The sequence below is a fragment of the Anolis carolinensis genome, unplaced genomic scaffold (genome assembly GCF_035594765.1).
Source record: "Anolis carolinensis isolate JA03-04 unplaced genomic scaffold, rAnoCar3.1.pri scaffold_12, whole genome shotgun sequence".
Classification (NCBI taxonomy): domain Eukaryota; kingdom Metazoa; phylum Chordata; class Lepidosauria; order Squamata; family Dactyloidae; genus Anolis; species Anolis carolinensis.
Genome location: NW_026943823.1, coordinates 18,002,173 through 18,014,423, shown reverse-complemented (window position 1 = coordinate 18,014,423; position 12,251 = coordinate 18,002,173). Strand labels below are relative to the sequence as shown.

The following is a 12,251-nucleotide window of genomic DNA, read 5'->3' as shown; positions in this document are numbered from 1 at the left end:
TTGTGTGCGTCTTCAAGTCATGTCAGACTTTGGCCGAGCCTAAGTCTAAAATTAATTATTTATTTACTGCATTTATTTACTACATTTATATCCCACCCTTCTCACCCTGAAGGGGACTCAGAGCAGCTGTATGTACATACAATATATTATATTATTAGCATAGCACAATATTAGCATTATATATTACTGTATTGAACTATACCACTATACTATTATATAATATGTAATATATAACATACAATTAATATTATTATATGGTATTACTATTAGTATTATATTGTATAACATAAGATTATTATCAATATTATATGTATATACAATATATTATATTATTAAAACTGATATAAAAATATTATATTATAAAACTGAGGGCGGGGGCCAGGTAAATGACCTTGGAGGGCCGCATCCGGCCCCCGGGCCTTAGTTTGGGGACCCCTGGTCTGAAGAATTGTGGACCGGCCCTCTGCTTCAAAAGTTTGGGGACCCCTGATATAGACTCTTCCTGAGCCTATTAAACTGTCAATACGTCCTGCTTTCACATCCTCCGTGACAAACTGGGTCACCGCAGAGCCATTACACACTTTGGGGCGATCAATCTGACAATTGATAGTATCTTATTGTCAGCTCACCACAGCCGCTCCTGAATGAACACACGAGACTCTTTGTGGTATCACCAGGAACTTTTACTGTAGGAAACATGAACATCAGAAAAGCCAAGAATGGGAGGCTCCGGCCAACCCTCCTTTATATACCCTCCCCCTCATTTGAACAGTCTCTTCCCGCTCAGTAAAACCCCGCGCAAATTCCCCGCCAAGTCCATCAGCCGTTTCTCCTCCGAGTCCTGGGACGCAGGTGTCTTATCAATGTCAGTGACCCTGAAACTCAGAGCCACATCCAGGCTCTAGTAGCAGGGTTCTGACATGGCGTCCTCCTCCCCTTCGTCCTGGAAGGAAAAGATTAAACACAACTATTGTTCTCCGCTGTCCAGAGTTCCTTTATACTTTTTTAACAGGCTGCAATGGAATACCGGGTGTACCTTTCCTAGGTCCTTTGGTAGCCTCAGCTCATAGGTCACTTCGTTTATTCTTTTTGCTACCCTGAATGGCCCTATATAGCGTGGAGCCAATTTCTTGGATGGGAACCCCAATTTCAGGTTTTTTGTGCTCAGCCAAACCAGATCTCCTTCGCCCAATTTGTCCCCCTCTCGGCGCCTACGATCCGCAAAGAGCTTGTACTTCTTTTGTGTTTCCCGCAATGCCTCTACCACGGTTTGCCACCCTTGCTTGATTTTGGCCGGCCATTCCTCGTCGGTCTGGCCCTCCCCTTCCTTCCACTCGGGTAGCCTGGGGAAAGGTGCCACCTCCTGTCCGTATACTATTTCGAATGGGGCACGACCTGTGGCCGAATGTACGGCCCCGTTAAAAGCCATCTCAGCAAACGGAAGAAGGTCCGCCCAATCATCCTGTCTATAATTGGTGTACATCCTTAAGAATTGGCACAGTGTCTGTTGGGTACGTTCGACCCCCCCGTTGGTCGCGGGATGGAAGGCCGAGCTCAGGTTCCTTTCTGCTCCTAACAGCTGTAAGAATTTTCCCCAAAATTTTGCAGTAAATTGGACTCCCCGGTCACTAATTATCTTGTCGGGACACCCATGTAGGCGATATACATGCTTCACATACAAATCAGCAAGTTTTTCAGCTGAAGGAAGTTTTGGCAGAGCCACAAAGTGTGCCTGTTTTGAGAATAGGTCCAATATTGTCCAAATGTATCTGTGGCCTCTGCTGGGGGGTAGTTCGCCTACAAAATCCATGGCTACGCATTCCCATGGCCTCATGGGCTCCACCACCTTCTGCAATAGCCCCTGGGGCTTCCCCGGTGGTGTTTTTCCCTCTGCACATAATTCACACTGCGTGACGTATCCCCTGGCGTCTTTCCTCATTCCGGGCCACCAGCATTGTTTGGCCAACAGTTTAATAGTCCTGGTGGGGCCTAGATGACCCGCACCCTTGTTATCATGGTACTTCCTTAACATTTCTCGTCTTAAACATTCAGGAATATACAATTTCTTATTTACAAACACCAAATCCCCACACAATTCTCCCTTTTCTTTGTTTGTTTGTAACCATTTGTCCATTCCATACGCTCGCTTCAACTCTTCCTCCCATATTTCTCCTCCCCCCGTGGAAATGGCAGTACGTTTGTTTTCTTTGGCCGCTTGTGCTCGAGTTAGTACTGCCAGGCCCCATTGCTTATCAAGAAAAATACTCCCTTCAGATTCCTGAATTCCTCCCCCGTGCTGAGGCATCCGAGAGAGAGCGTCAGCGAGTATATTATGTTTCCCCTGGAAGAATCTGAGTCTGAAATCAAAACGGCTGAAATATTGGGCCCATCTAATTTGCTTCGCTGATAGTTTACGAGGGGATCTTAGATACTGTAAATTTCTATGGTCAGTCCACACCTCAAACGGTGTTCCACTTCCTTCCAGGAAGTGTCTCCAGCACTCTAGTGCTTTTAGAATCGCTAAGGCTTCTCTCTCCCAAATCGGCCAGTTTTTTTCTGTATCGCTAAACTTTTTTGACAGATAGCCACATGGCTTCAGGTTCCCCCCCTCGTCTTTCTGTAGCAGAACTGCCCCATATGCCCGGTCTGACGCATCGCAATGTAATACAAAGGCTTTAGACATATCAGGGTGCTGTAGGACAGGCTCCTCAGTAAAACGCTTTTTAAGGGCTTCGAAAGCTTCCTGGCATTCTATTGTCCAGGTCAGTTTGGCCCCTGGGGCCTTCACTTTGGCTGTTTCTCCCCTACCTTTAGTCTTTAACAAATCCGTTAATGGCAAAGTGAGGCGCGCAAAGTCCTTGATAAATGTTCTATAGAAGTTTGCGAACCCTAGGAAGGATTGCAGCTGCTTCCGTGTTTTGGGGGCTTCCCACCCCCTCACGTCTTCTACCTTCGCAGGGTCCATCGCCACTCCCTGGGAGGAAATCCTATACCCCAGAAAGTCTATCTGGTCTTTATTGAACTCGCACTTGGCAAGCTTCGCATACAGTTTTGCTTCTCTCAACTTTTGCAGGACTTCCCTGACTAGTTCTATGTGTTGCTCCTTAGTCCGAGATACTAACAATATGTCATCTAAAAAAACAAAGACTCCCTTGTACAACAATGGATGCAACACTTCGTTGATTAATTGCATGAACGCGGCGCCTCCGCCGCACAAACCGAAAGGGAGCACACGATAATTGAATAATCCGAATGCACAGGAGAAGGCCGTCTTCCACCTGTCCTCTGGTTTAATCTGCAATTTATGGTACGCTTCAATTAAGTCCAATTTAGTGAATATCTGTCCCTCCGATAACTGGGCGATCAAGTCCTTCACTAAAGGTAGGGGGTATTTATTTCCAGAACTGATTGCATTCAGGCCCCTGTAGTCAATGCAGAGCCTCAGCGTTTGGTCCTTTTTGCGCCTGAACAACACAGGCGCCCCTAGAGGGGAATTTGAAGGCTCTATGAAACCCCTCGCTAGGTTTTTATCAATGTATTTTCTCAGTTCCTCCTTTTCCCTAGCCGACATTGGGTATATTTTTGCCTTAGGAAGCTCTGCTCCTGGGACTAGCTCTATCTTCACTTCAACTCTCCGCTTCGGTGGGAAACTGTCTGCTTCCTTCTCATCAAATACGTCCACAAAATCCCGATACTCTGGGGGTAATTTATCTGCCAGTTCTGCTATCCTGATAGAGTCTTCCTCCCCCCTTTTCCCCGGCTCCCTTTCCACTTCCTGGCTCCCTCCTTCCAACTTCATCCTGAAGATCATGCTCTTATCCTCCCAGTTGATTTGCGGGTTGGCCTGCCCCAGCCATGGCATGCCTAGTATAACATTATAGCTGGCTATTTGTGATATCACAAATGACACCTTTCCTTCCCAACTCCCTATCTTACACTTTACATCTTCGGCACTGTACTTAGCTAATGATCCCGATGCTGTGGATCCGTCCAACTGCGAAAAAGCTATTGGGGATTCTAGGTTCGTTCTTTCGCATCCCAATCCCTCGGCTAATTCAGGGGAGATGATGTTCCTGGAACATCCACAATCCACAAATGCTTTGCAGGTTGCTTGTTTGCTGCCACTTTCCAGCTGAATGGGGACCACTATCATGGCTTTGTCCTGACTTACCAACCCCCCCGAGTGGTGCCTCATCGGTGGTTCTTCCTCGGCGCGTTTCCCTGCCACGGCTCTTGGTTTGGGCGGGCCTCCGCCTTCCCCTTTTCTCTGCCAGCACTCGGCAGCCCTGTGGCCCAAACGGCCGCACACGAAGCAGCCCCTCCTGCTGGTGCTCACGTTCCCTGTCGGCTCCGTTCTCCTCCCGGCTGGGGTTGATCCCTCCTTCCGGCTCCCCTCTTTCATCTGCGGCCGCTGCTGTAGCCCTCCTCGGTGCCTCCTCGCCTGGGCCAGCGATGTCTCGATGCGCCCCGCCAGCTGAATCCATCCGCGCAGTGTGTCAGGCTCATCACGATGCACCGCCCAGGAGAGGATCTCCCGCCTGAGCCCCTCTTTGAAGAGTTCTATCTTTGTCACTGCAGACCATTCCGGCACCTTTTCAGCGAGGCATTGGAACTCCTCCGCATACTCAGATACCGACCTCTGCCCCTGGGAGACGGTCTTCAACTCCTCCCTCGCCCGGATCTGCTCCAGTGGATCTCGGAAACGGGTCTCCAGGGCCCCCATAAAGCGTCGGAGTGACCCCAGACATGGGTCGCGCCGCGCGTGTAGTTGAACGTACCAGCTGGCCGCTCCCCTCTTCAACACTGCACCAATGGCCCGTACCCGGCTGGATTCCGTTCTAAAAGTGTGGGCATTGTCCTCCATATAGCCCCTCACCGTGGTCAGGAAAAAATCCAGTTCAGAGGACTCTCCCCCAAACTCGATCCTTAGTTCCTCTCGTCTCGGTAGGGGTCCCTGTGGTGGCAATCCCCAATCCTCCGCCCGTCGCAAGCCCCCTTGCGGGCCAGTGGGCCCCGCTGCTGCTTCCCTTTGTCCTGTGCCACGCCCGGCATTCGCCAGGGGCACCAGGGTCTCAGTTGGGAGCGTAGCCGGGATTCTCGGAGGCTTTTCCCCTTCGTCGTCACTCTCCTCCACCCGCGTCAGGCTCGTTTGGATCTTGGGCCGGGCACCGGGCTCCTTTCGCATTTCCCTTCCCTTCGGTGCTGGGAGGTCTGCAAAGCCCTGGCTGCTTCCCATGCTCACGTCCCACATTGAGCTAGCCCGGAGTTCCCTTCCTCGCTCCGGCTCCGCCAAAACCGCCAGGCGCTCCATCGCCCTCGACATCACTGCCAGGGTGGTCTCCATCGCCGACATCCTCTCCTCCAGAAACACCATCTTTTGCGGGCCTGGGGAAGGTGAACCTTCCTCTCCTCCGGTGCTATCTCCCCGCACCACTCCGCGCCTCTGGGTTACCCCATTTGGCTGGGCATAAGCGGTGGATGACGCCAGGGCCGCCAGCTGGTGGAACTCAGCGTCCGTCTCGGGAGTGGCCCTTTCCGACCTTCCTCCTCCGGCGCCCAAGAGCTCTTCATCCTCCACTTGCATGTTACACCTCACCGCTACAGCGGGATGGTGTCCGTATTCTTGGCTTAGTGTCAGCTCACCACAGCCGCTCCTGAATGAACACACGAGACTCTCTGTGGTATCACCAGGAACTTTTACTGTAGGAAACATGAACATCAGAAAAGCCAAGAATGGGAGGCTCCGGCCAACCCTCCTTTATATACCCTCCCCCTCATTTGAACAGTCTCTTCCCGCTCAGTAAAACCCCGCGCAAATTCCCCGCCAAGTCCATCAGCCGTTTCTCCTCCGAGTCCTGGGACGCAGGTGTCTTATCAATGTCAGTGACCCTGAAACTCAGAGCCACATCCAGGCTCTAGTAGCAGGGTTCTGACATCTTATGATACCTTATGAAGGTGTATTAATCTGCGTTTAAACGAAAAGGCCTACAAAGTGGGCAGGTAGATCTTCTACTGCTGTGCGGACATTCAAGCACAGGCATAATGTTGTCAAAGGCTTTCATGGCTGGAATCACAGGGTTGTTGTGTGTTTTCCGGACTCTATGGCCATGTTCCAGAAGTATTCTCTCCTGACGTTTCACCCACATCTGTGGCAGGCATCCTCAGAGGTTCTGAGGTGTGTTGGAAGCTAGGTAAGTGGGGTTTATATATATGTGGAAAGTCCAGGGTGGGAGAAAGAGCTCTTGTCTGTTTGAGGCAAGTGTAGCTTCCAACAGACCTCAGAACCTCTGAGGATGCCTGCCATAGATGTGGGCGAAACATCAGGAGAGAATACTTCTGGAACATGGCCAGAAAGCCCGGAAAACACACAACAACACAGGCATAATGCTTAATCATAATTCGGTATGGAGAAGATTTGGAGCAGGGGTCCCCAAACTAAGGCCCGGGGGCCGGATGCGGCCCTCCAAGGTCATTTACCTGGAGTTTTATAATATAATATTTTATATCAGTTTTAATAATAGAATATATTGTATATACATATAATATTGATAAAAATATTATAATGTTATACAATATAATACTGATAATAATGCCATATAATAATATTAATTATATGTTATATATTACATATAATATTACAGTATAGTGGTACAGTATAGTGCGGACCAAAAGGTCCCAGGTTTAAATCCCGGGAGCAGAGTGAGCGCCCACTGTTAGCCCCAGCTCCTGCCAACCTAGCAGTTCGAAAACATGCAAATGTGAGTAGATCAATAGGTCAGGGTTGGCTTGACAGGCCTTCCTCTTGGCACGTTGCTCCCTTAAGCCCTCCATTCGTGCCTCTTTGAATTCTGCAGCACTGCTGGTCACAGCTGACCTCCCATTAGAGCGCTCAAGGGTCAGAGCTTCCCAGTTCTCAGTATCTATGCCGCAGTTTTTAAGGTTGGCTTAATTACCTTAAATAATTACTATTATTAGTATTATTGCTATTATCATTATCATCATCTCACTCAACCCTAACTCCAACAACAACAACAATAAGAACAGCAAAAGGCCACCTTACTGGGATACATCACACAGTCCTAAGCACTTGGGAAGTGTTCGACTTGTGATTTTGTGATACGAAATCCAGCATATCTATCTTCTTTGCTGTGTCATACTGTGTCTTTGTGTCAATAATAATAACAGCACTATGTAACAAAATTTGAAAACGTTTTTGTTCCTGGTTTGAAACAGTATTATTATTTCCTGTTTAATTGTGCGGTCCTTTCTTTGAAAGTAGTTGTTCTACTCCAGAAACTTTGTTTCTTTGGCACAAGCTATGTTACATGGGTTGAGACCAGATGAGATATTCATTGAAAGACAGTTGAGTCTCACTTACCCAACATTCTGGATTATCCAACGCATTTTTGTAGTCAATGTTTTCAATGCATAGTGATATTTTGGTGCTAAATTTGTAAATACAGTAATTGCTACATAGCATTAATGTGTAATGAACTACTTTTTCTGTCAAATTTGTTGTATAACATGATGTTTTGGTGCTTAATTTGTAAAATCTTAACCTACCGTATATAGTCGAGTATAAGCCGACTGGAATATAAGCCGAGGCACCTAATTTTACCACAAAAAAAACTGGGAGTATATATACTCTAGTATATACAGTAATTTGATGTTTAATAGGCTTTTTCTTAATCTCTCCTTATCATCCAACATATTTGCTTATCCAACGTTCTGCCGGCCCATTTAGCTTGGATAAGTGAGACTCTATTGTAATTATTCTACTCCAGAAACTTCGTTTCTGTGGCACAAACTATGTTACATGGGTTGAGACCAGATGAAATATTCATTGAAATATAGAGCAAAATGTAGTATAGCAGGATGTCCTGCAAAAACAACTTTTCAGGCAGTTTAATAAACTTTCCCCATGTTTTTAGGATAGAACCAATTAGGGAATGAAATTTATAACCCAAGAACTCTGTGTTACATAGTGTTATTAAATAAAACAAACACACAAACAAACAAACAAACAAAGAAACATTCACTCTCGGCTAACCTCTCTTTAAACATGTCGGAAGTCCATCCCAATTTCCAGTAAGAAGTAAGGGAATTTGTGGGGTTGAAATGGGATTGGGGAACCATCTGGTTCCCATTTCATGGTGCCTTGATGCTTATGGAAAACCCCCAGCGAAAAATAAAAACAGCACAACTCTGCGAATGGAAAGAGACACCTCCATTTATCCTTCTCTGCGTGGCACCCGCAGCCATTATAAGCGTAATTCCCTGATAACAGACTTATTTCTGTAGGTAGCTCCCCATCGTCGTGGGAGGCACATCTTGGGGAACTTGAAAGCGGAGGAAGGTACTACAAAGCACAGCGGGAGGCAGAGAAGAAGCATGGTTTTCGGGGGAAATTACTCCAAACTTCACACTGAGGAAGGTTAAGGATAAAGCACATAAAGCATAACTCAAGAGGAGTGGACTCTGATGGCACTCCGAAGTCCCCGACAAGAGCAAAGGCATAAATGGTGCTCAGAGCAATCCATCGGAGAGATTTCTAGATTCTTTGTTGTATATATATATCTTTATTGAAGATTTTACATTATAAAAAAGAAAAAAATGCAAATCACAATATTTCGCAGCAAAAGTGGGGGAACACTTATTTATAGGTAGAAAGTAGGAAATAAGAAAGAGAAAAGAAATATATATATATACAGTAGAGTCTCACTTATCCAACACTCGCTTATCCAACGTTCTGGATTATCCAACGCATTTTTGTAATCAATGTTTTCAATACATCGTGATATTTTGGTGCTAAATTTGTAAATACAGTAATTACTACATAGCATTACTGTGCATTGAACTACTTTTTCTGTCAAATTTGTTATCTAACATGATGTTTTGGTGCTTAATTTGTAAAATCATAACCTAATTTGATGTTTTCCTTAATGCCTCCTTATTATCCAACATATTTGCTTATCCAACGTTCTACCGGCCCGTTTATGTTGGATAAGTGAGACTCTACTGTATCTAGATTTGTTTATTATTTTTACCAGCCTACTCATCTTAAACCCATTCATTTCTTTATTTATTTCAATCATTTATACCCCGCCCTTCTCACCCGAGGGGACTCAGGGCGGCTTATAAGTGGCAATTAATGCCGTTACACTGATATACAATGAACTAAAACGTTAAAACAGTTAAAACAGTCATAAAATACAATATACAGTAGAGTCTCACTTATCCAACACTCACTTATCCAACATTCTGGATTATCCAACACATTTTTGTAGTCAATGTTTCCAATATATCGTGATATTTTTGTGCTAAATTCATAAATACAGTAATTACTACGTAGCATTACTGTATACTGAACTACTATTTCTGTCAAATTTGTTGTATAACACGATGTTTTGGTGCTTAATTTGTAAAATCATAACGTAACTTGATGTTTAATAGGCTTCTCCTTAATCTCTCATTATCCAACATATTCACTTATCCAACATTCTGCCGGCCCGTTTATGTTGGATAAATGAGACTCTATTGTATATATACACACATATATAAACACATGCATATATGTAAGTGAAACTACTGTATCTACATTTGTTTATTATTTTTACCAGCCTACTCATCTTAAACCCATTCATTTCTTTATTTATTTCAATCATTTATACCCCGCCCTTCTTACCCGAGGGGACTCAGGGCGGCTTACAAGTGGCAATTAATGCCGTTACACTGATATACAATGAACTAAAATGTTAAAACAGTTAAAACAGTGCAAAAGTTTAAAACAGTGCAAAGTGCTTATGCCATTCATCCATTCACTTAGATAAGACAAGTTAGTTAGCTCCAAACCTTTCCTATCTACAATGGATTTCTTTTACCTCAGTAAATACTTTTAAACTTTTAAGCTAACTTTGTGATCCTTTGCCATCCTGAAGAACAAAGGCTTTCCTTCACTTAAGTTTCTTGTTGTTTTGGAAGGGATACTTCCACACACTCTGCTGTTTTCCTGGGAATTTACCTCCCAAAAGAGGGTCATTTTGAGCCTAACTGCTCGCAGATTCCCAACAAAACCAAACAGGGAATGATGCAATATTCATGTGAAACCAAATGTGTTTTTCGAAAGGGCAAGTCGCACTCTCTCGGCCCCGAAGGAAGGCGGTAGTTTTGGTGGGTTTTGATAACATCTGTGCAGTGTGGCTTGGCTGCAATCCCCAACCACTTCCAAACTCTCACTGGGACTCCGTTCTCCGTTGATTCCAGTCTCCTCTCCTGTTGCCAATGGAAGAGGCTCAGGCATTTCGGGAGAGCCATGCGGCATCCTTCTGGCATCTCAGGAATCCCCCAAAGGGCTCCTCCGATTAGCCAGGACCAGACAGGCCTCCAGACCAGGCTCCCTGCGGCCGGAGACGCCATTCAAAGTAAACACAGACCCCTCCGGGCCCCGGGGGCCATGCGTGTTTTCACTCTGACTTGAGACTGAATGGCTGTCAGGGACGGGCTGCCCATTAACCTGGGGCCCCAAAGAAAGAAAGAAAAAAAGAAAGAAAGAGGGAGGTCATCAAGAAATCAGAGAAATCGAGACAGGCAAACAAATAGGTAATAATGTGTTGTCGAAGGCTTTCATGGCCGGGATCACCGGGTTGTTGTATGTCTTTCGGGCTGTGTGGCCATGTTCCAGAAGCATTCTCTCCTGACGTTTCACCCACATCTATGGCAGGCATCCTCAGAGGTTGTGAGGTAATAGGTAATACGTACATAGGTGATAGATGAATGGATAACTAGATAGAAAGATGCATAGATAGATGCATAGAGGTGGATGGAAGAATGAATGGATGGAGAGGGAGAGAGATGAATAGATAGATGGATGAATGGATAAAATTGCATAGATAGATAGAGATGGGTAGATTGATAGATAGATAGATAGATAGATAGATAGATAGATAGATAGATAGAGATGGGTATGTAGGTAGATAGAGTTGGATAGAGATGGATAGATAGATAGAGATAGATCGATAGATCAATCGATAGATAGATACAAAGAGAGAGAGAGATGGGTGGGTAGATAGATAGATAGATAGAGTTGGATAGAGATGGATAGATAGAGATGAGTAGATAGATCGATAGATCAATAAATAGATAGATACATAGATACATAGATAGATAGAGAGAGATGGGTAGGTAGGTAGAGAAAGAGATGGGTAGAGAGATGGGTGGGTAGATAGATAGACAGATAGAGTTGGATAGAGATTGATAGATAGATAGAGATGGGTAGATAGATAGAGATTGATAGATAGATAGAGATGGGTAGATAGATAGAGATTGATAGATAGATAGAGATGAGTAGATAGAGATGGGTAGATAGATAGAGATGGGTAGATAGATCGATAGATCAATTGATAGATCGATAGATAGATAGAGAGAGAGAGAGATGGGTAGGTAGATAGAGAAAGAGAGAGAGAGATGGGTAGGTAGATAGAGTTGGCTAGAGATGGATAGAGATGAGTAGATAGATAGACAGATAGATAGATAGAGAGAGATGAGTAGGTAGGTAGGTAGATAAATAGAGAAAGAGATGAGTAGAGAGATGGGTGGGTAGATAGATAGATAGATAGATAGATAGATAGATAGATAGATATGGATGGATAGATAGATTAGATAGATAGATAGATAGAGATGGGTGGGTAGGTAGGTAGATAGAGTTGGATAGAGATAGATAGATAGATAGATAGATAGATAGATAGATAGATAGAGATGGGTAGGTAGTAGGTAGGTGGGTGTGAGAGAGAGATAGGTGGATAGATAGACAGACAGATAGATAGAGTTGGATAGAGATGGGTAGATAGATGCATAGATGGATGATGGATAGAGAGAGTTGCATAGACTGATACATGGATGCATGGATGGATAGAGAAAGATGCATAGACGGATAGATGCATAGATAGGAAAGTGGATGGATGGATAGAGAGATGCATAGATAAATAGATACATGGATGGACGGACGGACAGACGGATGGATAGAGAGAGATGCATGGATGGATAGATGGTTAGAGAGAGAGATGAATAGATAAATGGTTAGAAATGCATAGATAGATAGATAGATAGATAGATAGATAGATAGATAGATAGATAGATGAATGGAGAGAGCAAGGATCATAGAATCCTAGAGCTGGAAGAAATCTCATGGGCCATCCAGTCCAACCCCATTCTGCCAAGAAGCAGGAAACGACTATTATGGCCATCCCACGAAC

The 12,251-nt window shown here is 44.8% G+C and overlaps 2 protein-coding genes across 2 annotated transcripts in view; one reads left to right on the top strand and one right to left on the bottom strand.

Annotated features, from left to right (window-relative positions):
* gpc3 (glypican 3) overlaps positions 1-12,251 on the top strand; it is a 170,931-nt gene that overhangs the window by 24,758 nt on the left and 133,922 nt on the right. The gene's annotated exons all lie outside the window — the stretch shown is intronic.
* Positions 662-5,940, bottom strand: LOC134294128 (uncharacterized). Its single transcript, XM_062964121.1, has 2 exons — positions 4,172-5,940; positions 662-943 (listed from the first exon to the last, which is right to left on the bottom strand). Exons 1-2 carry the CDS (start codon positions 5,717-5,719, stop codon positions 902-904), a joined length of 1,590 nt encoding a protein of 529 aa, XP_062820191.1. The 5' UTR covers positions 5,720-5,940; the 3' UTR covers positions 662-901.

Excerpts from the sequence above, each read along its gene's own strand:
- LOC134294128 (XM_062964121.1), bottom strand. The coding sequence starts at position 5,719 with ATGTTCATGTTTCCTACAGTAAAAGTTCCTGGTGATACCACAGAGAGT. Across the intron at positions 944-4,171 it reads GGCACCACTCGGGGGGGTTG|GACGAAGGGGAGGAGGACGC; the intron begins GTAAGTCAGGAC and ends TTTTCCTTCCAG.